Source organism: Corapipo altera, unplaced genomic scaffold, assembly GCF_003945725.1.
Source record: "Corapipo altera isolate COAL_440 unplaced genomic scaffold, ASM394572v1 271, whole genome shotgun sequence".
NCBI lineage: Eukaryota > Metazoa > Chordata > Aves > Passeriformes > Pipridae > Corapipo > Corapipo altera.
In genome coordinates, this window is record NW_020884935.1 from 47,485 (window position 1) to 73,993 (window position 26,509).

The 26,509-nt window shown below is 43.6% G+C and overlaps 1 protein-coding gene and 1 long non-coding RNA gene across 2 annotated transcripts; one reads left to right on the top strand and one right to left on the bottom strand.

Annotated features, from left to right (window-relative positions):
- Nucleotides 1–3,578: 3,578 nt before the first annotated feature.
- LOC113955159 lies at nt 3,579–8,881 on the top strand. Its single transcript, XR_003530439.1, has 6 exons — nt 3,579–3,854; nt 6,314–6,351; nt 6,440–6,502; nt 7,337–7,389; nt 7,571–7,811; nt 8,772–8,881. It is a non-coding gene; the product is annotated as an uncharacterized LOC113955159 (long non-coding RNA).
- A 2,632-nt stretch (nt 8,882–11,513) lies between these two features.
- UNC119 (unc-119 lipid binding chaperone) lies at nt 11,514–26,238 on the bottom strand. Its single transcript, XM_027660377.1, has 5 exons — nt 26,089–26,238; nt 16,128–16,241; nt 15,101–15,203; nt 13,855–14,027; nt 11,514–12,830 (listed from the first exon to the last, which is right to left on the bottom strand). The coding sequence occupies exons 1-5, from the start codon at nt 26,204–26,206 to the stop codon at nt 12,718–12,720; spliced, it is 621 nt and encodes a 206-aa protein (XP_027516178.1). The 5' UTR covers nt 26,207–26,238; the 3' UTR covers nt 11,514–12,717.
- Between the last annotated feature and the right edge of the window lie 271 nt (nt 26,239–26,509).

The following is a 26,509-nucleotide window of genomic DNA, read 5'->3' on the forward strand; positions in this document are numbered from 1 at the left end:
CTTACCAAGTGCAAACTGTAAGAGGGATAATATTATCCTAGGTACCTTTTTTTTTTTTAAAAAAAAAGCATCAAATAAATATCCATCCTAATACAGGATGCCCTGTGCTCAGGCAGTGGTTTTGTACCCCTGTGGCCCTGCAGCACACAGCTACTATGATGCCTTAAAATATGTCAACATCGCCCTTAAGCCAAAAATAACAATAATAATAGGTAAATAACATTCTCTACAAATATTTGACTGTTCGCAGTAGATCTGGCTTGCACTGAGGGGTTGGTTTCATCAGCTCTGTGTGTTTTTTAAGCTCTGATTTCCTTAAACAGAAGGTCCCACTGGTGGACCAAGACCCCCCCAGAGCTGGGCAGGATCGCCCAGACCCTCTCAGACTCCTCAAACTCAGTTACACAACTTCAGCCAACAGCCATGCTGATGCCAGAGGGAATTCTGCACTCTACAACCTACACCCTCCAAGACTTTTCTGGATAAGACTGTCTCCATTTAGAAGCCTTTCACTGCAAACACAAACAGTTGTGACACAGATCAACATTTTCAGAACCCTGAGGGAGCGAGATGCTCAGTCCTCGATGACTTTCAATCACTATTTGCATCAAATTCTTGCTAAACCCTTTTTAAAGTCCTTATAGAAACCCATCCTGAGTAGCACACAATGAACCACACCATGGCCAATGTATAGAACAATACAGGCCTTTGCAAGATATTCCCATCAGAATTAACAACATTCCCAATGTTTTGTATTTGGCAGAGGGAGACAACAAGAAAACGCATGAGAACACACCAGACGAAGAGCATTGGGGTAGTTCATTGCTCCAGAAACATGGCAAAGTTGTAATAAAATATTTATGATTAAAGCAAATGCATGGCACATGAAAAAAATCCATCAAAACTGACAATATGAATCTGGACAACACGTTATCAAGCTGAGCTGCTAAAGGAATTCCAGACTTGCAGATTTTAAAGCAAGAAAAGCTAAACTTCTTTTTCCATGTTAAAAGATTTATAATTTATGGGCATAGCAACTCATCCATGATTTGTTAATTCCTGTGTGTCACTCGTATCCTCTATGGCCTGTGATTGACAGGCACGGCCACTCCCTCAGAGGCACCAATATATTCCACATTTGTGACCACACACATGATCACAAGCTGGAAGGGAAGGAAGAAATAGAGGAGAAATCTAAGTGTCAGATGGTATTTTATATTTTTCTTGCTAATAAGGCTTTGAAGAACGATCAGACATAGGGAAGAACATGTTTTTTCTTGTGTTTTGCTTGACTTTCTTGACATGCTGTATCCACACAAGAAAGGCTTGTCCTCCCTCTATAAAATTATTTATCTAAGCACCCTAAAGTATTTTCTCCAATGCATTCCACATTTAATGGAATTAAATTAATGGTTGGACATTTCACAGAAGTTATAAGAAAAATTCTGTGATGACTTTTATTAAAAAAGAGTCATGTTTAAAACAAACAAACAAGACTGCAAGTTATTGAATAATATAAATTATCTGGGTTTGGGTTTCCCTTCCTGCTCCACTTCAGGCTCCTACATCTGGAATTTTATTGTCCTGCTTCAGTTTAGCATTAGTAGTTTAGGTAGATACAAAAAAACCCAAAACATTGAAATATGGGTCCATGAGGAAAGAGTTATACTATACATTACAATTCTAGAATGATTATTAAAAAAAAAAAAAGGAGGAAGCTAACAAATACATCAATTGATCTACTTTTATTTTATATACAAGAACAACCCTCATCTTGTGCAATCCTTATTTTTTACCTTTAAAATAACTTCTGACAGACTGATGGCACATCTTCTGAGAGCTCCTAGAGCTGGTGACACCTTACTTTGTACCTACCATAAAATAAGTATTTTGCACACACTGCAAATCTATTTCAGACACATTTGCATTAAATTCCATTTTAAGTAGTACTCTGAAAACAGGGGGAGAAAGGAAGGAAAGAATGAAGTTTTCCCAGTCCAAGACTAATGGTGTTTGCTTAATCAGCCTCTTCTAAACACATTATGCAAACCCGTCTAGGAGAAAAAAATAACCTTAAGTCTAATTACCATAAAAATATCTTATTACTAAACAGAAGAAAGTGCTCACTGCTGCCCTCTCCAACATATGATTAGGAAAAATTTGCATTCTAAAGTTTAGAATTTATTAGTTTAACCTTTTTTTTATTACATGTTTAATTTAAACTTCAAAAAATTCAAATGACAGTTTATATTGGAACAATGTTTTGAAGCTCTTTTCTCTTGTCACAAGCCCAAATTCACCATTACAAGACTTCTGGCTAAAGTAAAGATTTCTGCCTCCCCTCTTTTCCTGTTCTTGTTATACAGCCACCACTCCTGAACATTCATTTGCTTTTGTTGAGACAGTTCTCAGATCCATTCATCTCTCTGCTCAGTCACACCCCTGGCACAGCACTGAGCTACTTAAACCCAACAGTGATTAACAGGAATTATGGAACAGATAAACCACTAAACATCACATCAGTTTTACTTTGCGTCTCTAACTTCGTACACAAAGCTTGAAAAGTGCAACTGACTTATTGGCACTTTCACATAAATCTGTCTGGAACAAATATTTGGATTCCAGAATTTAGTTTACCAAGACTGCTGCTCCATTTTTATACTTCAGACATCCAGATCTGTGTATAAATGTTTGTGTTTAGACTATTAAACATCAAAAACAAAAAACACTTCACATAAGCTTTTTCTGACCCACTAATCCATTCCTAGTCTAACACAAACAAACCCAAAACACTCAGTAGTGGAAGAAGAACTGTCTGGTTCACCATGCATTCCCTCCCTACAGTGATGTAACAGGAAGCTTCAAGGAAGCATTTCCCATGTGTGGTCACAGCAAAAATTTAATGTAGAACTACTAAAATAAGGAATGATGAAATTAGTTCATAGAAAAAAATTTAAATGCAGTCTGTTTAGAAGCAGAAAAGTGCCTTTTTGTTGTTGTTGTTCAAAGAAACAAACAGGCACAAAGAATACTGAAATTACTGAAAATTATCAGCATGTGGGATTTATTTCCCTAGGGGCTCTCATTCAGCTAGCACATTGAAAAATCTCAGGTACTAGATATCAACATAACAAATGTTAACAGGACTATGAACTGCAAGACCCCATCAAGCAGCCACCAACACGACACCGTCTCCCTCACAGTGGTGAGCAACTTCAGCATTTTATAATGATGATTTTTTTGCCTTTTGTTATCACAGAATAAAAAATTGGTTTGGATTGAAAGGGACCTTACAGACCATCTCATTACAACACTTTCCACCAGGCCAGGTTGCTCCAAGCCCTGTCCAACCTGGCCTTGGACACTTCCAGGGATGGGGCAGCCACAGCTTCTCTGGGCAACCTGTGCCAGGGCCTCAACAACCTCACAGGGAAGAATTTCTTCCTCATATCTAATCTAACCCTGCCCTCTGTCAGTTTGAAGCCATTTCCCCTTGTCCTGTCACTCCAGGCCCTTGTCCAAATCCCATCCCCAGCTCTCTTGGAGCTCCCTTAGATACTGAAAGGTCACGGTAAGTTCACCTCAGAGCCATTTCACTGCTCAGATGAATGGAAGAATCCTGTTCTGAATCGATCCAGTTTTGACCTGGGTAGAGAAGAGGCCCAGTTGAAACCATTAAAGATTTATTCCTGACAGAACCAATTAGGCCTGGCTGAGCAGCAAAGACCTTAATTAGTCACATGACTCAAATTCCTTACTCACGCAATTGGCACCAGGAAATTAATTACAGCAGCAGCAGCCCAGGCAGGGTGGATGGATTGTGATTGTCATGAGGGGATGCACTGAGAGCTCAGGTAGAAGCACATCAGTCACAAAAACACTGCAGAAGGGAATTCACATCATTTGGATGAACAAAGAATTCAAGATCTTTCTCCTCAGGAAGCAACTGAAGAATTTAATTTCAACCACATGAATAAGCCCAACGTGTTTGGGCCTGTTGGAGGCACCAGGCCTAAAGGATTACTTAAGGCATTAATTATACTTACCCTTCCCTCTAGACCAACTTTAAGACATGAAAAAAAAAAAAAAAACAGATGGAAAAAATATTTTGTACCAAATATCCGGTTAATCTAAGGAGAAAATTGTGATGCTTATTTGGCATTAAAAGCCAAAAAAAAAGTGCAGATTTTTGCTTTGGCTGGAAATGATCTTTCTCATTTTAACATATCTTAGAGAAATTTAAACATTGGTTGAAATAATAGTTCTTAAAGTTATCTGAGTGGTAACAGTTGTGCTCGTGTTTCCTCCAAACATCTTGCCAGCCAACCACAGGAAGCATATCCATGTGTTTGTCAGCTGCAAAGAACATTTCTGCACTGTTATTTCAAATTTAGGTTGTGACCAATGCCAGCTGATGAATTCCAGTGGGGGAACATCCTTTAAATGTGACATCTCAGTGCTAAGAGAGTCTTGTGTGTCTGGGGCAGAGAGTTTGATTCCTCTGAACTTACACCTCAGGTCTCTGCACACACGTTAATTTTAGGGGTTATAGTGAACCCTCTGTTCTCCTGACTTATGAACCTGTACAGACATCAAAGCAGTCAGCAGGCTTAATTAGACACTTAATTATAGATCAGGGTGGTAAGGAATGCATTTGGGAAATAAAAACATGATTTTCAAAGCCAGTTGAATGCCAGTGTGGAGAGTAACACTGGCAGAACGACGGTGCACAGTGCCCTTCACATCATTCATAAAAACAGGGTTTGGGGTTGAGCTTTGGTTTTGGTGGTTGGGAGTTTTTTAACTAAAAAGAGGTTCTAGCTTTCAGGTCTGGCACATTAGCACCTTTCATAGGTGAAACAGGGTTTGTACATCCACTTCTCCACTCGGCTGCATGGGCAAGGAAATGCACTTTACCAGTTTGAGATTCTACAGAAAGCTTTACCCCTGACTGCTGGATGTTTCCCATTCCTAAGCTTTGCTACTCCAGTTTTTTCCTTTCCTTCACTGGATAAACAAAAGCTACACACACTTCTACAGCCAAGGAAGTGCAAGAAGTAGAGCTGTGAGCATAACTGTGCCAGCAAATACAGTAAAACCAGCAAATCCCAATAATTTGTCATCTGGAATAACTGTTTTACTCTTACAGATAAAATAGAAAGATTATAAAATATGTACAGAATAAAAAAATGGTTTGGGTTGGAAGAAACCTTAAAGTTCATTTCGTTCCACCCCCTGCCATGGGCAGGGACACCTTCCACTAGCCCAGGTTGCTCCAAGCCCTGTCCAACCTGGCCTTGGACACTTCCAGGGATGGGGCAGCCACAGCTTCTCTGGGCAACCTGTGCCAGGGCCTCACCACCCTCACAGGGAAGAATTTCTTCCTTATATTAATCTATCCAGTTTGCTATTCCCCTTTTCTGATTCATCCTGTCATCCCACAGGAAGAACTGAAGATGTTTAGAACCCTTCTCTCCCATCTGTGTTATCTTCCTTTCATAAAGTAAATTTAATTATGTGTTTTCTCTATTGCTGTTTGGAACTTCCCTGTTTTTATTTCTTGCTACTTTCATATGCAGCTTCATTAACATGGTTTACGCCCTCCACTAGAATAATTAAATTATTTTTAAATAACACAGGCCTTTGTTATTTAAGGTCCCATGTCAGTTTTCAAAATAATGGCTGGGAATCATCCAACTGCAATTATGCTCTACCTACCTAAATTCTCTTTGTAGTTTTAATTAAAATACATTATCCAGTATGATTTCACCTCCTATTTTAAGTTCTTGTACAGCACTGGTTAGGGAAAAAAATTATCTCTGTAAAGCAATTACTCCTTTTTGTGGACTTAAATAGGGAGAATAAATACTTTCGGTTTATCCTAGCATGCAATGAGAGACTTCAGTAATCTCTAAAATAAGATACACTGTCTCTACAGGGAAAAATTGAGGAACTTGGAGTACTTTATCACTGAGAAGTGTTCTTCCTACAAGTAAGAAATGTTAAGGGAAAGCAAGTCACAGATAGATGAATGCCCTTGAACAACGACAAATAAAATAGAAACACAGGTTGAACACTTAAGATTTGCCACAATAACTAAGTAGCTTACAAATGTCATAAGAAATAAGAATCTGAGGAAAAGCAGAGAACATCTCCAGGATGATTAGGCATATTTATTAATAAATGAGGCTGACATACCAGCAAAAGAGGGGGGAAAAAAAGAAAAAGCATTGGTAATGCAGTATATTTTTGGCAGACATTTAACACTGGGGAGTTTTCACAGGAATAAAATTTGGATTTTTTTTTTTTTAAGATTCTTTTCAATCTCAGAAGATTTCTAAGCAAGTCCAAGTAATTATACTTGAGCACGAAAATCAGAGAGTTTAACCTGCCTTATTAGAGTTACCAGCACTGATTTTGCTCTCTCTCTTCTCTTTAGGTATTCAGTGAAATCAGCATCAAGAATTCTAAGAAAATAGACCTGATGCTTCCAGTTGTTCAGGTAATTCCGAGAGGAAGTTTAATCAGCAGATAACATCTCACCACAGAGAACAGGTACAGGCAAAGTCTCTGATTTGGGAGAGCTTGTAAGAGAACTGATGTCACACTCAAAGTGTATCTTCAGCTGAAAAAGTCACATTACAAACCTGTGCTCAGGTATCCACCTCATCGCAGAGCTCAGTCCAAGTGTTTCATGCAGCTCCAAGTAATAATCCAAAAGGTAAAGCTTTGTATTAACAAATTTCTTCCTCAAATTTCAGCACAGACTGCAGGATCCTGTGTTATTAAGGAGTCCCCAGTAATCCTGTGGAATCAAAATTAATTATAGAAGATGTTTTCAAACAAAAACATTCTATTTCTTTCCTCTGAGAGCTGGTAAATTGTTTTGCTCCCAGAGAAATACAGAGATATTCCCAGGAATTTCTGACTGAAATATCAAAGCCATCAAGGTGGAATTACCCCAATACACCTCATTACAGCCTGAGCAGCTGGCTTCATTAATGTAATCAATATTGATTTCTTTTAATTACACCCCAAGACATTTTCCCAATCTGAAAGCTGAATCCCACTTAAACACTCTTAATGTGATGGTTTTACTCACATAACAACCCAAACCACTGCAGAGTTTCCCTGTGTTTACAACCACCAAAAAGTGAAGCTGGTTACATACATTTGCACAAAGTTGGACTTCGGATATTGATGGAAGGGATCTGAAATGAAAGTTTGAATGTTTTTTGCGTGCTAATATAAATAATTAAACAAAACAGACAATCACCCTCATTTCTAGGATCAATAATTTATTTCTTTTTTTTTTACATTTTGCAATTTGTTACAGGAGAAGAAACACTTGCTAATGAATGTGACATGTTTTTGAACCCATTTTCCAAGGTAATGGAAAAAGTTAAGCATATTCCCTAGTATGCACATTGATGACTAAGCTGCCAATATGAAATCAATTTAAGCAAGTGCAGTCCCTATTTAATCCTTGTATAAATTAATTTTAGGACTCTCCTTCTCCTACAGGAAGACTAAATTGTAGCATCTAATTTTTTTTTTTTTTATCCTGAAGTCTCAATCTTTGCTCTCTACATATCTATCTGCAATAAGTCAGTTTAGGGACTGAAGCCAAAGCCACAGAAGTGGATTCCGTGCCAAGGTTCCTTTTATTCCTGGTGATCTACTCAGTTCCCTACTATCCCAAAGGGAAACAAAAGACTCCCAGTTTTCTGAAAACCAGATTCTCTGCACAACAGTGCATTGCATTGCCACAGGATGGGCCACAGTGGATGTTCTCCTAGCAAACAAATCAGGTAACTAACAAGTACAAAGAATTAGAAATTAACTTGGTAAAAATGCTTCTAACATTTTTCCAGTGGTGTATTAACTAGAATCCTACTTTCGTTCCACAAAAAATAGATATATTTTTTTATAAATACACTTTAATACAGACAACTCTGCTGCTATGCCAAAAAAAAGTCAATGTCACATTCAAACAGGTTTGCTGGGTGTATTAAGATACAAGCAGACGTCACAGCAGGCATGAACACAGGGCTTGGAGGGAGGCTACAGACACACAAACACCATTTCACCCGCTGGGTCACACTGACCAGTGACATAGAAAACAACTGAGCTGCAGCATTGAGACCTAGAGCATCACACTCTCCAAATACTTCAAATACTTCCATGTATAGAAAATGATACGAACTGTGAATGACATTTAATATTAGTATTGAAACACTTCTATAAATTTAGGTAGTGCTTATGCTGGGGGTATAGAGAAGAACCACGAAATGAGGCTCCCAGATGACTCAGACTCAAGAGAAAACTCCTTTACACTTATCATGGCCTTGAATCTCTTGGGTCCAAATAGCTGAAATTAATTCTTTTTCTGTCCTTATCCCCCTCTCTCCTCATTTTTTCCCCCCACAAAGAGTCAATGCACATAAATCTGCCCAGTTTTTGTGCCATACATACACATTTCTAGCTGCTCCCCCACACCCCTATTAACAATAGCAATAATCTCTATAGTTTCCTTCCTAACCAGATCTAATTAAAATTGAGCTGCTAACCATCTTTTGCAGGTTATGAATAATTAATACAGCATTTTTATAATACTTATTAAGTGTGGCTGTTGGATATTAGCATTTTCTTACCTTAAATAGCCCCCCATCTTTGCATGACTAAGAGTTCTCTATAATTTTTGTTATGAAGATTGGAATTTATTTTTTATGGGTCGATATGTAGCACAATTTCTCAATATACCTTAACAGACTTTTCTCAAACTGAAGGTATTTGGAAGTTGGTAGCCTGCATGTTTCACACACAGCCAGTCATCACTGTGACACTCTACACAGGATTTTGGAATGAAATTCAAACAGAGGACAGAGATGGAAAATAGAGCATCTTACTGACCTGCTCAAAAACAAGACACAGAGAGAGATTGTGAGCAAGAACTAAACCCCAACACATTGTTTTCAAACCTACAGAGACTTCCTACATTAAATAAAATAAATAAATAAATTCTTCGGAGTCAGGGAGAGTGGATCATTCAGTTATTTCATAAATGTCACCACATAGAGGATAATTCACAGAAACAATTTTGGCTTTTGCCATAAAAAGTTTCTAGAATTTAAACCGCAGTTGATGTGTTAATTTTAAAAATAAATTGTTCTCTTCCTGCCATGGAAGTGTGAATAAATAGAGCATGCAGCATGGCAGCTCACCACCAATGTATTACTGCTGCTTTTCTTAAAAAAAACCTGACATTTCAAGGGATCCAAGGCTGACAAAGTGAAAAAAAATGTGTCGAGTTATAATTTCCTTGAAAGAACGTGTTGAGCTATAATTTCCCTGTCTCTCAGAAAAATTATGTCACTATTAGCACTCACAGAGACTTAGTTTCTTTTTCCAAGATTAAGTCACTCTGTAAAGCACACACATAATCCCATTTTATGACAGGAAACAGCCGGGCATTATTAGCAGATAATCTTGGTTAGCTCTTAGATGTTTTCTTTCACTTTCAGAAAGTCACATCCTGAATTGCCAGGCTGGCTTGTTAAAATAGAGCTGCAGTGCTAATTAAAGCAACGTTTAAAATGGGCCCAAGGAAGAAAATAAAAGAATTCTTTTTTTCCAGAGCCATTACTTGCTGATTTCGCAATGAAATTCCAAAGTAAACCCCAAATAATTAATATTAAAATACCAAATAATTAACTAGACTAGGAGATTAACAAATTCTTCTGTGAACAGTGCTGCTAAGATTTAATTTTTCAACCAGTTTATAGTAAGAATCAACTGCCAATTTAAGGGGAAAAAATGTGGGTTTCACTTTACAGCTTATCTGATTCCCACAAGTTTGTAAAGACTGTGGATGCAGATGACCTTAAAGAAATGCTAACAAGGCTTTTCCAAGTAAAACAGGGAGATAACAGTGATAACTGCTCCAGTGGAACACAGAAAAAAGTACCTTCATTACACTTCCCACAGAAAGTTTTGTTATTTGTCATGGTTTAAGAATCAGAATTTGTTATTTGTAGCAAATTCTGGGGACTTTTAAAATTCCTCCAACTTTGCCTAAAGCTACAATAGGTTGAAATTAATTTTATTGAAAATGTCCAATCTTTGTTTCTGGTTTAAAATATTCCTAATAATACTAGACAACAAATTGACTCAGTAAAGTATCTCCTATATGATTCACACCAAATTTTCTGTTAGCCTGGAATTACTACCCATGGAATCTGAATTACCAGATTTTAGGAGATCAGCAGCAGATAATTCATACTGTTGTGTTTAACCTCAAACCTACCCTAAAATACAGTGTCAGAAGGTCCATCCAACAACACACTGCCCTCTTGGGGACAGGGTGATTTTCTCGTGGTTCTTTTATAAGGGGCATGTCTACCACTCAAGTTTCCATTGACTACAGTAATATTTTTATGGAATTATTTTGGTTTTGACGTCCAAAGTCTTAAAAGGAGCAGAACATGACTATTGCAGGTGGCAACAATGTGCTGTACAGAGAGGAAACTCTGTACAATGACCCAAGGGTCCACACCAAAGCACAGCTAATCTCACCAAGACATACTGAGATGAATATTTCCATATTAAATATATGGCTGGTTATTCTGGGCAAGTACCATTCCTAACAGTCTTTTAAAAATCTTATGCACAGAAGTGACTATTATGAACAGCAGGTAAAAATACCACCAAAAAACCTCTGTGCAGGGTGCTAATTATAAACACACATACTCTCTTCTGTCTCTAAGTCAATATATTTTCTCCTTCAAGAGCTGAAACAAAATTCAGAAATACTTAAACTTGCAAAATGTCACTGTATATATGGTTAGTTTAACAGCCTTGATTCTAAAAGAAAAGGGGGGGGAGGAATGACAAAATTTTTGAAACTATTTTCACCTTTAGTAATTATTGTGCTGTAAAATCAATGATCAGTAGCTCAGAGCATTATACAAATAAGGAGAAAATTCTTTGTATCTCTCAAACAGATCAGTCAGCCATAGGCTAGCTGTATGATTTAATATAGTAGAGACAAAAAATAGTGATAAATACAAGTCTCATTGTGATAAGAATTACTACAACTACTAGTTGTGTAAAATCAGTGAATTTTACATACTTTTGTAGCTACCAAGCTTAGTAAAAACTCTGTGCTGTAACCTAAACCCACTGTGTTTTCTTTAGAAAACTGAATCCTCTCTCAGAATTCAAGAAAGCCAAGCCAAATACAACCTGTGACACATTTAACAGTGACCACAACCCCAGCAAGAGCACAAAAACCTCCCTGTTCTTGGGCAGATGGCTACACTTGGAACCACTTGTAGTCCTGTCTGACGTAGGCTGCGACTAAAAAGATGCTCAGCACAACTGGAAATGGTATTTTATAAAAATTATTACAATCACACCTATCCGAGGCTAACATAGAATGTTCCACTTCAACTCACAGAATTAGACATGGAGACATCAAGTATTTATAGAAATATCTACAAACTTCAACTGCCTTTTTTTTTTTTTTTTTTTTAAAGTATCAGTGAACTGACCTTTAGAGTAGGGGTTTCATGACAACAGGCCACCCCATACTGGTTTATTCTTGGTGCTGCTACTTCTTGGGCAAAATTGGTCTTAAACTTCTTCCAGAGTCTGAAGAGAGAGCTCTTGCTAAATTTTTTCCTGTGCCTTTAAGTTGTACATTATTAGACTGTTTCACCTGTACTAATTATCGATGTGAAACATTTTTAACAAAGGGAAAGCACTGTCATAACATTCTTTAAATGCAGATACAAATAGAAAATTGGAAATTCCACATACTCCAGCTGCCATAGACAAATGAAAGTGTTGCTCTAACAAGCAGTACTGAAGATTGAGCAGAGATGAAAAAAAAAAAAACCAGACATGGAAATGTGTAGCATGAATAGGCTGAATGTTAGCTATGTGAAAATGTTAAATAAAGCTAAAATCCTTCCATTTTTCCTGATTATTCTGCAAAACCTGAAATGAATGGAAGGTACTTATGGAGGTTCATAGACCCACAATGCTAATTTACCTTCATCTGAAATGTGAAAGGACAGTACCCAATTAAAACAGCTCTGTCATTAAACTACTGGTCTTCATTGTGAGTTTCGGCATTTCCAGGATTAAACAGAACATTAAATAGAAGGACCAAAACTAAAGGATGAAATACTTATGGAGAGAGCCAATCTAAAGATGAAACTTGCCTTTGTGAGATGCTATGCTCGACATTTTTGACGGGATGGACAAGTTAAATTGGCCTTTGAAGCACTGACAAAGAGAAACAACCAACCAAACCTCTGTCTCTGCATCCATCCTCTCACGTGATTTCTGTGATTACATTCTTTGGGAAAGCAATCATGTCCTAAAAGATACTTGAGGGCAAGAACACAAATTCACAGAATTAGGGCAAAATCCCCCAGGTCCCACAAGGCCATTTTCAAAGCAGACACTTAAAGAACTTAGGGAACTGGTATCCAAAGATCATTCAGCTTAAAGTTCTGAAGAACTGGGTCTGCTTCAAAGCTCAAAAGAGATGAGACCGGCAAATTTAGTCATGAAACTCCTACTGTGGCAAAGAGTCCTTGGTTTTGTGGATCCTTTGTCCGGTTGACACTGCAGGCAGCAGAACTGAAGGTGTTGGTATCCCTGACGACTTCCATAGGAAAGGGGAGGCCAGCGCGGCCCATCCTGCGCTCAAGGTCCTCCACTGTATGAATAATCTGCCTTGTTGTGCATCACCAGCTTGTTGTCTACAAAGTAGAAACTGTCCGACTGTGTCTCGTAGGGATGAAGGATCATCTCTCGAACTGCAGGGGGTAAAAAAGGACAAAACAAACGAAATTAACAGTGTCACACTGCAGATATGCTCAGGAAACACAGGATTTCAGGCAGGTTTTCGCTCAGACAGCAGCAAACTCTTCAGGTGAAAAACCCAAATGGGAACCAACCCAAAGCATTTGCTGACAGTATCTTTGAGACAACTCAAATATAATCACGGAATCATAGAACCATGGAATCATTTATGTTGGAAAAGCCTTCTAAAATCATCAAGTCCAACCACTAACCCAGCACTGCCATGTTCACCACTGAACCACGTCCCCAAGTGCCACATCCAGACATTTTTTTGAACACTTTCAGGGATGAAAAATGTTCATAATCCAAATACATCAAGGCACCATAAAAGGGTAACTGCTCCACCTAACCTCAAAATGAGATCACGTTACAGTTTCCAGGGTTTATTTTGCTGGTTTTTTTTTTAAAAGAAAAACATGATTAACAGTGAACTCAAAAGAAATTTGTTCTGGTCTGATAATAAGCAGGCAGCAAGTGTCTCACTGTATTTTCTACAGACTGTAATATTAGTGCTGACATACACAATTAGGGGTTGTAAAGAATAAGATCACACAGATTTAGTGCTTGTGCTGTTGTGCCTTGGGAGAGAGGAGAGACAATAAAAGTTATGTTCATACTAAAACCTCTCAAGCTCTCAATATAGCACATCAAACATTAAAACAGAACATAACATTTAAGTCATCCATTTATTGGATGCGTTTTTAATCCCATTTTTTGGTTGTTTTATAACACAATTATCTTTTTTCTCTCAGATATGAAGCTTCCTTTTTACAAATTAAAAAAACACACTAAAAAAGCAACTCTGGTGGGTGATGGGATGCAAGCTACCAAAAAACAAAATCAGTGTTAACACAGATCTAAAAGTATGAATTATTCTACCCAACATACTCTTTACAGACAGTTTTTAAGAAAGGGCTCCCCCAAACCACCTCAGATGCACATCACAGTGTGATAACCCAGAAATGAAAGAGAGCTTACTGAGATCCTCCGAGAGCTGGGGGAATTCATAGATGTGCTCACAAGTATTTTTACTGCTGGGGATGCAGAAGCCAAATTCAAAGTCAAAGCTTTTCAGCAGCTGATCGCGGAAGTAGTGCCTCTCAATCATACGGAAATTATTAATGGGTTTGTCCCCTACTGTGAATTCCACCCTGAAAAAGAAGGGTAAGATTGATGTGAGCTTTCTTGCCTAAAAAAGATTTGCGTCATTCCCGAAAGGTAGAAGAGAGCTCTGAAAAAAAAAAAAAAAAGGCTAAAAATATAAATCCACATCACTAACTAAATTATCATTTCTTCTTTTCATTAAAGCCTTCTACAGGGACACAAACACAGCATTACAAACCATAGTTTATACTATATTTTCCTTCTTTTTACTCAAAATAGAGACAAGTAAGACAATTCTTTAGGTGTCAGATTTTGTGGTGGTTTACTGAAGGATGCAAGCAGCACTGCCAGACATGGCAAAGGTCAAACATGACCTCATCATTTCACATGTATCTGTGGATCGATGTTTTTTGGGGAGTGCAGTGTGGAAGCCAGAGACAAATCTTCTGAAGCTGGCAGGAGCCTCTGACAAATAAACTTATAATGCACAGAAAAGAGCTGGAATATAAAATCACGGAATGGTTTGGGTGGGAAAGGACCTTAAAAGACCATATAATTCCAACCCCCCTTGCCATGGGCAGGGATACCTTCCACTAGACTAGGTTGTTCCAATCCCCATCCAACCTGGCCTTGAACACTTTCAGGGATGGGGCAGCCATAGCTTCTCTGGACAACCTATGCCAGGGCCTCACCACTCTCACAGGGAAGAATTTCTTCCCAATATCCCATTTAACCCTGCCTTGTCAGTGTGAAGCCATTTCCCCTTGTCCTGTCACTCCAGGCCCTTGTCCAAAGTCCCCCTCCAGCTCTCTTGGGAACCCCTTTAGGCATGGGAAAGTGCTCTAAGGTCTCTCCAGAGCCTTCTCTTCTCTGGGTACTCTTCCCACCTTATTTTGCCCCTTTTAGCATCAATCTCTTCGACACCATTCCTGAGGTAAACAAACAAGCTACAGGGATGGAGAAGGCGAGGTGTCCGGCAAAGAGACCTGGAGACCCTCACGACAACAAAAGATCCCTATTACATCAACTTCCTGACAGGATCAAAATGGAAGAGCCGTTTTCTATAGGATTTCAGTTGCTTCCTGTGCTAGCACAAGCAGCAGAGAGGGGAGTTACTCACGTGGCTCCCACTTGCCGCAGCCTGAGAAAGGCCGGGGTGAACTGATAGCGAACGAAGCGTCCGGCGTTGGGGTCCACGTCCTTCCTGTCATTGTGCTCACGCTCTGGAAAAGGGCAAAGCAAACCCTGTCAGAGTCATCTCAGAAACAGAAACCCGGCGAAAATACTCGCGATCACGTTATTGAGTAACATAAGCCAGGAAACCACTCTGAGGAAGCCTGATGGTGAGCTCACCCTCCTCCTGTCCTTAGGCATCCACTGCTGGTCACTTGGAGATGGAGTACTGGAAGATGGACCTTTAGTTTGAGTCACTGCTCACCTTCTGAAGTGATTCACTGCTCCTACCTCAGATCACGACTGCAGAGTGACTCTGAACAAGCCATCTCCCCTTAGCATGTCTGGTTTGCTACCCATAAGCTACAGAAAACTCCCTCTCACCTGCAGGAAGGTGGGGAAGGGTTGTAAGAGCATAATCAGGAAAAAAACAGTTGCCCTGGGTTTTTATTGCCACTGGTAACAGGTAACACTTGGATGGTTACAAGTACCATCTAAAAATTCAGGAAAAAAAAAAAGGGCAAATTTTCAGTTTGTCTAATTTGCCCAATTGACAAAGTTTCTCCCTTTTGGAAATATCATTTTCCTGGGTCCTTAGTGAAAGATGTTAAATTAACAGCAAAACTATGCACGGGGGGGGGGGGGGGGGCACAAGCTGATGAACAGCCAAGAAACAACCACACGGTGATCTCCTGCTCCTCCTCCTCTGCTTCTGTTTACAACATCCATCTGTCCTTTCCTGTCACAGATGGTAACCGTGAGAGCACAGCAGCAGCGAGCTCTGCTCACCGTGCTGGTACAAAGAGACACCTGAAAAACATTTCTGCTGCAAGCTGGGACTCCAGCCCTCCTGCAGTCAAGAGCATCTCCTGTTTCTGGGAAATGTACAGAGTAAAAGGAGTGGGAAAAGGCAAAGGGAAGCAGACACCAGCATGTGTTTGTTCATGAAAATGTTATTTTGTGTGTGCACTCACCTGAAGCTGCTGGTTTGGTGATTTCAAACAAGACTGTGCCAGACTCCATGTCCCGGATTTTAAACCTGGTGAAGTCTATCTTGTAAACATTTTCCTCTGGAGTGCACAAATAATCTGCAGAGGAAAAAAAATTTGAATGAAGGCTGCCCTGAAATACCAGAAATTTCTAGATGTTCTCTGGAGGCCACACAAGCAGGGAGAGCAGCCCAAATGCATCCCCGCTACTGCCCATTTTAATTCAAAACTGATGTCTCTGAAGAGTCTAATTTCTGAATGCCCTACTCGGACAGGACAGGGAAAAGGCCTCTCTCCCCTATAGACCCAGAGGTCATCACCTTTTCCCAACCCTCTGCCAGCAACTTCTGCATCCATTTACTCCCAGGGTACTCAGACTAGTCAGCACCTCCATCAAATCCCAGCCTTTCCAATGTAAGAGGCTTTGCCTGTTTTAAAAACTGCCCTATGGCAGAATGCAAGTGGCTAAGCAGCTTTGGGAGCGTTAAGCCGACTGCACTTAACTGGAACAGGAGTGTCCTCCCTTGTGCCACCTCCCTGCTCCAGCCCTCTGCAGACAAAGGGTGGCCTCTGCTCTCCACTGATACTCATTCCACATAAGGACTTGTTTTCCTCAGCACTGAAAATGGCATTGAAGCCTTTCCCTGTATTAGGAAAACAGGGAGCAGAGCCCATCCCCACTTCCAGCAGAGTCAGTGTCTTTGGGAGAAAATCATTACAGAATCACGTAGTTGTTGAGGTTGGAAAAGCCCTCTAAGGTCACTGAATCTGACCATTAACCCAGCCATGTCCACCACTAAACCATGTCCCCAACTGCTACATCCACTTGGCTTTTGAACAGTTCCAGTGATGAGGATTCCACTACTAAAGCCCCACGGATTTAGCCTTCAGCCTTGCTGTGCCCTGAGCCAGCTCCTGGCACGGGAATCAGCCTCCTCCCTGGGGAAGGAGCAGTGGTGCCTCATTTCCACTGCACATACAGCACAGATTGAAAATAGCTCCAATAACTTACTTTATCCTGACAAACCTAAATAAATGCTGTATGTAGACAAGTCAGGTCAGCTTTCAAACAGCTGCACATCTGCTTGATGTAGGAGACTGGTTTTGGAGGTTCCAAGGTGAAAATAACACTTTAACATTCTAATTCTTAGCACTTTCTCAGCTACTAATTCCTGCTGTTAATCTGAGCTAATCACTTATTTCTCTCTGCTTTCCTATTTCTGAAATTCAAATACATCCATGCACCTTAGGCTTAGTCACTGACTACATAAAAACAAGATACAAGTGCCCAGAGCTCAGATCTGCCCATGACAACCCAACTTCAGCACAGGTATAACAAATCCTGGACTGCTCTGAGCTACTGCTCCTGGGCTGCTGAGCATGAACATTTTCCTAGAAGCCTTTTATTCCTTCCAAATCTCCATAACTTGGGGAACTCTCCAAGTACACTCGGTACAAGGAACAGAGGTGTTAAATGCCCTCTCTGGACAGTTTTACTGCTCGCCAACATCCCCATATGGTGAATGCTCAAAAGAATGCCCAGAGAAGTTACGGATACCCCATCCCTGAAAGCGTTCAAAGCCAGGTTGGATGGGGCTTGGAGCAACCTGGTCCAGTGGGATGTGTCCCTGCCCATGGCACAGGGGTGGAACGAGATGACCTTTAAGGTCCCTTCCAACCCAAACCACTCTGAGATTCTACAATTCTATAAATGGGCTTTAAGAGAGAGGACAGTGTTCAAAGCATCCCTGGCATTTGGCAGGGATTTTCCCTTCCCTATCAACACAGCACAAGGAAGAACTAACACCAGCACCCACACTATCAGGCAAAACAAGCTAAAAGCTCAACTTTTCTACTACCACAAGAAAACACAAGGCTGGTTTTTGGCCAAATAGCCCAAGAACTGCACAGAATTGTCTTTTCTGCCTTTACCAGTAGCCAAGAAGACGGGACAGGCATTTAAACCAAGCCCTTGCCTTAAGCCCTGATGTTTAGCATTCCTCAGGGAGATGTCCTGCAATTACACTGGGATTTTAGGCTCTGACACATCAGCCACCCAAATTCTTAACCCGTCCCACAACTTCCCAGCTCTGGGCAGCCACATGCAAAATACAAATTGATGGAAGCAGGCACAGCTTCCCACAGTCCAGCTTTGCCTCCCTCCATGGCCACAGGCTGCTTCCCGGGAAGGCGAGGGGCTGTACAGAAGAGGGGGCAGTCGCCTGGGAGCCCGGGACACCTTCCCTAGAGCACGCGGGCAAATCTGAAGCCACGTTTGTCTGCAAGTTAATTATTAAGTGTTTTTACTCCTGCAGAATTCCTGCCCATCCAGCACCATGGCAACAGCTTTATCCCCCTCCTTGGCAGCAGCGTTGCTGCAGTAACAGTGTCCATGACTCATCTGGAGCAGAGGAGAGCCAAGTAGAGCCTCCAAAGAAGAGTAAACCCGGGTAGAATCCCCACCAGGCTCCTGCTCATTGATGTTTGCACCCCTACACTGCATTTTCCAACTCTTTTTGCCCCGAAAATATTTTTAAAAACCTTTTTTTTTTTTTTTAATCAACATGTCAGGATACAACTGGATGACATTTGGGAAGCTCAGCTGCCAGCATACTGCAATCAAGTGGTTTTTCCTCCCCTGGCAGTGCCCAGTCTTCCTAGAAGGGAAAAAAACCAGAGGAATATCTATTCCTCTCAGTCTGTATTATATTTGTTTCTGCTATTCCTGTTCAAAAATCAATCAAAGTAGCCACGTGTTGGTTTTTTCCCCACACATAACAGGAGCCTGCGGCTACACTGGAAGGTCTTATTGAGAATGGGCTGCTTGCAATTGGCAGATCCTTCTGCTTAGCTGAGCACTGTCAGATTTGCTAATCTCATCCCATACTTATTTTTAAATTACTGTAGGGCCCAGTTGCCCACACTTTCGTGACTCACTTAAATGTATCATTTGCTTTCCTTATCCTAATTCACCATGGTCACAATTTGGGGAAAGAAGGTAGCATCCATGGTTATTTTAGTTAGGCATGAGGCAGCTCAAACCCCTGTGGAGGGGATCGTTACAAGAACGGTGGGTTGGTTTCTCAGGACAGAATATTTTCTCATTTCTTCCACTTCCCCTGGAGCAGGTTGTGTTGTTTCCCTACTAATAACCAAATAATCATGGTATGTTCCTGACCAAGCCTTCAGTACTCACCTGATTTAGGGATGACAGAGCACGCTCTGAGCAAGGGATAAAGGGACAGACACAGCAGCACTGCCCTAGGAAAACCATCAGATTGGCCTTTGTCTCAAAGTACCCACTGCAAAAGCAGGTCACAAAAGAGGAGCATTTCCTACTCCTTCCTAAAGTCCAGGGAATTGCCATATCCCAGACCTCCATCCCCAAACTCTTCCTGGAAACCGTTCACCAAGTTGAACTTGATCTCAAAGGAAACAGCAAAGCCTTGAAACCTGCCCAAGCCTGGCATTAGCAGCCACTTCTCACTCACACATCACTACTCCTGCTGGTGCCTCTCCAGCTTCTTTCCCATAGTCTCTGGATCCTGCCCAAAGATCTGCAACTCCCCACTATTAGAGATGTTTTCTATCTTAATGCCTACCATGGTTTTGAAAAGTTTGGATCACAACTAACAACACCATTGTGGTCTGAGGAAGCAGCAGAGGTGATTGACTTCCTGAGCCTGGCTCGATGAGTTCCTTCATGAATTCTCCTACTCCCTTCATAGGAAAAAATTATTCCAAAACCACCCCAAACAGTTCAGAGGACTCTAGCTTTCTTCTCAGACCCAGTGGGTGCTCCTTCCCTGTTCCAGTTCTGAGGTGGTGCCTCCACTGCCTAATCCAGAAAAGAGCCAGTTCTCATTCAAGAAACCTTTCTTCCATCCCAAATCCAACCAAAATTGCAAACTAAACCAGCAAAACAGCCTAGACAATGCCAGCAGGCACTGCCTGTGAACACTGGCACATCCTGAACCCTGGTGCATATTTCTAGGCATGTATTTTAACAGTTGGTGTTACAGAGGAGCACAAAAGGTGAGGGATAACACAGGGCTAGATAATACAAAAAGAAAGCTAACAAAGGCACTTTCTCCTCTGGCCTTCTTCCTATTGTTCCAGTTACCCAATGGATAAGATTAGGTGTTTGATCCTCATCAGAGAAAGCTAAAATCAATCCTATATTTTCAAATTTCCTTTGCAACCACCCCACTAGGCACGTTTTATCAAGAGGAGTTTATGGGCAGTAGGGTTCACACTCCTTGTTGTGCTCTTTTCAAGATCCCTTCTCCTTCTCTGCAATCAGGAGAAAGCACGTGTCCCCTCTCACAGACACCATGGATATTTCTGTGGTGCTCATCAGAGTCTAAGCCCAGATTGGGCAGCTCCTATTTTAAGAGCTCAAGAGCCCACAAAGGAAAGCAGAGTGCACCTGGGGTAAGAAAGAACTCAAAATCTGGTCTTGAAAATGGGTGTAAACCAGGAGATACTGTACAAGAGACTGATGGAAGGGTAGTGACTTGAAACAGGAATTTCTCTCCCCAACACAGGCAACAAGAATTTAGGGAATGAATGAGAAGGCTCCCGCAGCTATGCAGGTTTATTTCTTAACATGCATTAACCAACAAGGTCAGGAGCTATTTTGAAGACAACTCCCAAGACCTAAGCCAGGTATAAGGCAAAGACAACTGCAGAGGAATTGCCAGGAGCTGGAGATTAGGAGATTATCAGATTGAAGAGTCTCAGAAGGAAGCGAGCAAAAATAGCCCGAACCCCGTGAAGATGCCAAGCAGTGACGCAGGACACAGTGCAGGACCTCGAGGGGAAGGCAGGGCGGGTTCCAGGTGGTGTTGACACACCTGCCCAGACAACAGGAGGTCAATTAAAGAAAAAAACAAACTACTTCCTTGTCCTTTACCTTAGCAGTTCAAGTCCTGTAAAACTAAGCCATCCAGGATCCAGAATCCACTCCATTTCTAGAGCCATGGGGTTTGGTAACCAAAGCCTGGGGGTGTTATTGGGGAGGGAGGCAGCTGCCCTCCCATCTAGCTCCGGAATTAGGCTGCTGTGATGCCGCCCCAGAAGAAAAATCCTGCACTAGAAGGATCCCACAGGAGTTTTTCCACAGAAGCACATCTACTGACCAACACTGTGAATGAAGCAGAGGGGTGCAGCCCAGCAAGCTCTGAGCTGGGGCACTTTCCAAGGTCCCCAGAGCCCCTCAAGTGCTGAGTCCTACTGCACAGCTCACCAGGCTCTTGCTTTTTATGGCAGCCTGCTCATCTCTTTTTTTTTTTCCTTTCTTTTTTTTTTAGCTAGAGCTTTCCAGACTTCACCCTCTCACAATTAATTTGATCACAGCCCTACAGGCCTTGTTGAGGAAGGATGGAGCTGTTCTTCCCCCACCTCCAAAGCATCCAAACATTTTTTCCTGCCCCTTTTTCATGCTGATTGCACTCAAAGTCTGAAACCACGTGCACAACATTAACAAAATCAGCTATTTTTGCTCTTACACAGGGCTGAGCCAAAGCCATCCAGTTCTGCCCAGACTCCCCTGGCGGATGCCAGAGCTTCCCTCTTACTTTTGCCATTTCCACCACGGATGGCCCAAACCCACGACCCCGGCAGAAGGAGGAATCCTGTGACACACACACACACCATGTGTGCTGCCCCTGAGAATCTCAACAGCCCATATTGTACTGTGAGACTTCCAAAAACACCCTTCATCTACACAAGACCCCAAGCCACGCAGCATCACACAGCCTTGGAAAGGTTCACAGCCTATGTGGGGGTGCTGAGGGAAGAGTCATGGAGAGAGCAGCTTGGCACAGCTCTGGGATATCACTCTGAGACAAGAAATCAGCACATCAAAACACATCAACACATCACAGCCCTGGACAAGTCAGAACAGTGATTCATTAACATCCTCACAAACACCCGCAGCTCGTCAGAGCTCCTAATAAAATACATTCTCCCAATTAACTGGAGAGGGAAGTCATGGTCCAGGAGTGGCTTTGAAGATTGATTCATGCACATCTGCCTCACATTCCTGTTAATGCCTCTCTCCCTGTGTACCCTCCTGGTCCTTGCTTACCCAAACCCTACAGCTTTAAAAATGGATTTGATCCTGGCTGCTTCAGCTTTACAGGACTTGAACTGCTGAGGCAGAGGGCAGGGAAATGGTTTATTTAGCTTTTCGGTTATTTGACTACAGGGAAACTGGTATGAAAGTCACATAGGAAAGGTCTACTCTGCCCAACCCACTGAGGCAGCCAAGGCTGGCCTTTAGCTAAAGCTGCCTAGAGAAGTCTCAAAGAAATCCCCAGTGACAGCTCGAGGAAGAGATTACTTTCAGAAATGATTATGTACGTGTTCCTTATTTAAAAATAAGATTTGTTTTGAAATTGTTTCCAAGTATATAATCCATTATTTAACCCCTTGGTTCACTAAAATAAAATCAGCTTTAGAATAAAACCTAAAATGCATGATTTAATCTTGTATTATAGACAAAGTGTGCAGGTGATAAGCAGGGCAGCCTCAGAGGATAGAGCTTGTCTTTTGTTACGTATCTGACTCCTCTGATCCTCTGGTTGCTTCAGTAATTAATTACAATTTGAACTGAGCTCTGCCCCACTCCTTTACTAATCTTAAATTAATCACGTCATAAGGCTTTTCCGCTTTTTCTGACCACAGTTGTGTGAGCGAGTAACAAATCTTGCTAATTGCAAAGGAAATGCTCTGCTTGCCTTACACCTGATCCAGCTGGAGCAGCGCCAGAGCCAGCCTGGCCAAAAGGCCCAGATATCCCAGGGCAGCATCCCAGATCTGTCAGGCTGGACCCCCCACATACCCGGAAACATTACGGGCCTGGAGATGCTGGAGAATTTAACATTGAAAGGACATAGCATATGCAGGGCAGTTTGCACAACTCCTCCTTTAAGCTTATTAGAGGCACATTAAGAGCAGAGCCCAGCTGGCTGCCCACAGACAGGGTGTCCTGCCACAGAGCCACATCCTGCATCACCACCCTCCCAGCCCCAGCCATCTCACATTTGGTCATTTGTCAGCTGTACCTAGTGGGAAAGGAAAGACCAGCTGTGCTTCCTGATGGAAAGATTATTAGGAAGAAATTCTTCCCTGTGAGAATGGTGAGGAACTGGCACAGGTTGGCCGGAGAAGTTGTGGCTGCCCCATCCCTGGAAGTGTTCAAGGCCAGGTTGGATGGGGCTAGGAGCAACCTGGTCTAGTGGAAGGTGTCCCCAGGGCACGGGGTTGGAATGAGATGGTCTTTAAGGTCCCTTCCAGCCCAAACCATTCTATGCTGTAGCTAGCATTCCACCTCCCCTCACACAGGCTGGCAGGCCTTTCAGAAACACACAGGCTACTCATGGCATAAGCATCCTTAAAACACATGTTCCTGTGGTACCAAGCCCTCCTGAAGCAATGTTAAAACATGGCCAGGCCACCCCAGGACCTGGCAGGGTGGCCTGGGCAGGACACAACTTAACTACACAGTCCCTCGACAGCGCGAGCTGCCGTGCCACTGGCCCATGGGTTTGGATAAAGATGGATTATCCTCTATCTGGAAAAAGAGAGGACACCCAGGGCACCAGGACATTTCTGCTACAGCCCCACCAACTCCTCCTTCAACTTCAAACTGTGTGAAGCACCACAATTTTGGGCATCAAAGCCAGAATTGTTGCAACAGGGTGTGGTGTCTGCTCCGACTCAGCATCTCCAAGGGGAGAGGTTGGGCCTGGGGCAGCCATGAGCTCTCTCACAGCTGGTCCTTCCTCTTCCCTGCTGCTCAGAGCAGAAGAGTGGAACAGTTTCACATTGGTATTTTTGGCCATCTGTTTTTAAGAGCATGGAAATGAGAAAAGGTCACAAAATGCCCCAAATAATCATTAGGTGTTAAAGACCTGAAAAATATTCTAGTATCTTTGCTCCCTGTTAAACCCACCAGGTGGAAAAGTGAGCTTGAGAAGGGGAGCTGCAAAGCATTCCCAGGTGATAAGATACCATATGCTCAACACAGATGTGTTGTTTACCTGTATCCCCAAATCCACATGGAGGATTTCAGGTGCAGTTTGCTGGCTCCCATGTACTCAGTAGGACAGAAAGCATTTCCCCTGGGGACCATGGGACATCCTCACAGTGCCTGGCTGTTGTTTGACATGACCCATCTGCACCCCTGCACTACCCTGGTACCAGCAACTCTCACAGCAGGAGGGGAACAAAACATTTTCATGCATTTCACATCTTCCCTGTGCTTCAGAGCATGCTTCCCCAGGGTTGGAAGATGCAGACAACAACCACCTCTGCTCCCAGCCTGGCTCAGAAGTCAGGTTGACCAGATCAGCCTTCCCTGTGCCCTGGGAATGCAGATGCTTACCAAGAGCCATGCACCATGCACACTGATGCCACGTGAGGTCTGCACACCCCAGGAGCAAGGGTGCAGGGTGGCCCTGTCCTCTCCAGACAGCACTGATGAGGGCAGGGACACACAGGCTGCCATGAAGTGAGCACAGAGTGCTTAACACAGCTTGGATTCACCATCCAACAGCAGCACCTCCAGGGATGCTGGCAGGATGCTTCAGTGCCTGCTGCATGGCTCTCCCTGCTACAGGCAGGGGATTTCTAGGCCTGGGCAGTGAATCACGCTGCTGCAGCCCAGCATAGCAGCTTGGCTCGGAGAAGGGGACCCAAGGACCCCGCAGCACCAGCAGCCCCTCTCTCAGAGGAGCCTCTGTAACCCCTTCCTGAGGGCTGACACCACGTCCCCTCCCATCCTGCTCACACACGCAGCCCCACAGGGCTGCCTGCACGCACCAGCACCCACAGCCACATCCTTCCTCTCTGGGGCTCGTCACACCCCACAGTCCTGGCCTGTGACACAAAACCAGCTCTGACACCACATCACAGAGTGCTGTGAGACACAGGGGAGCACGGCCAGACCCCTAGCCCACCTCCTCCTGCCCAACCTGCCACTACTGAGAGACAACCCAAAGGTCCCAGGACATGCAAAAAGGTCTTTTTGGGGCACCAGGGCAAATCGCTCCTGGGCATCACCAAGACCAGGCTGACCTTAGGCACATGTGTTACTATGGAATGGGTTTGGTTGAAAGGAACTTTAAAGATGTAGTTCCAACCCCCTGCCATGGGCAGGGACACCTTCCACTAGACCAGGTTGCTCCAAGCTCCATCCAATCTGGCCTTGAACACTTCCAGGGATGGGGCAGCCACAGCTTCTCTGGGCAACCTGTGCCAGTTCCTCACCACTCTTACAGGGAAGAATTTCTCCCTAATATCTAAACCTGCCCTCTGTCAGTATGAAGCCATTCCCCCTTGTCCTGGCCTTCCCCCAGCCCCGCATGCTGCTACCCTGGCAGGTCCATGGCAGCAGACAGTCCCAACTGAGCTGTTCTGCCAAGCACAACAGACCCTCCAGTCACACACTCCCACCCACCAGCCCCCAGGATGCCCTTAAGACCAGGGGTACTACACTGGGGAGGAAGATCCTGGAGGAGGGGGGCTGAAGGATGGGCTGCAGTGAAGCCCCCCATGCTGTGGCCAGGGATCCAGCCTGCTCCACTGCTGCGGGCACAGGGTGGGGGGGCTTCACTTAGGGCACAGACACAAGAAAGGGGTGATGGGGAGAGCAGCGAGGAGCATCGACCTACGACCAGAGCTGAGGGATCGCATCCCTGGGGCGAGGGGTTGCATCCCCAGCTCCGGGCATCCCTGGTCCTCCGGTGGTACTCAGATCCCGGGCACAGACCCTTTCCCCTGAGGTGGTGCATCCCCAACTCCTTGTCCCCTGGGGAGAGGGGGATTAGCTCTCTCTTTCCCCCCGGGGTTAACCCCCTCACCAGGACACGGTCCCCATCCCCTGCACACCCCACGGCTCCCCGGTACATCCCCCCCCCGGTCCATCCCCGGTACGCACCGCTGGTGACCCGCTGCAGCCCCAGCACGTCGTCGGGCCCGATGAGCGCCTTTCGGCCCAGCTCCTCCTCGGTCCTCGCCGCCGCCGCCCCGGCTCCGCCGCTCTTCTTCACCTTCATGGCCCCGCCGCCGCCGCCGGTGTGAGCGGCCCCGGCCCCGGCCCCGCTGCGCGCCGCCGCACCGGGAGGGGCATCGCCATCACCGCCCCCGGCCCGCCCCCGCCGGCACAGCGCCGCCCGGTCCGCGGGAAGGCGGGGGGAAAGGAGGGGAAAGGGGCAACACAGACCCCCCGCTCGCTGCTCCCAGGGGCTCAGGAGGGCTTCTGTTGGAGAAGATGCCGTTCCCCCACGCCAGCGCCCCTGCATGGGGGGGCAGCCCCCCAGGAACGCAGGTGTGGTGAGGACAGACCCCCCCACCTGCCG

Coding starts and splice junctions, on each gene's coding strand:
- UNC119 (XM_027660377.1), bottom strand. CDS start 26,206: ATGAAGGTGAAGAAGAGCGGCGGAGCCGGGGCGGCGGCGGCGAGGACC. Junction 15,204..16,127: donor CACCAAACCAGCAGCTTCAG/GTGAGTGCACAC, acceptor GCCCTTTTCCAG/AGCGTGAGCACAATGACAGG. Junction 12,831..13,854: donor CCAGCTCTCGGAGGATCTCA/GTAAGCTCTCTT, acceptor TACCCCCTGCAG/TTCGAGAGATGATCCTTCAT.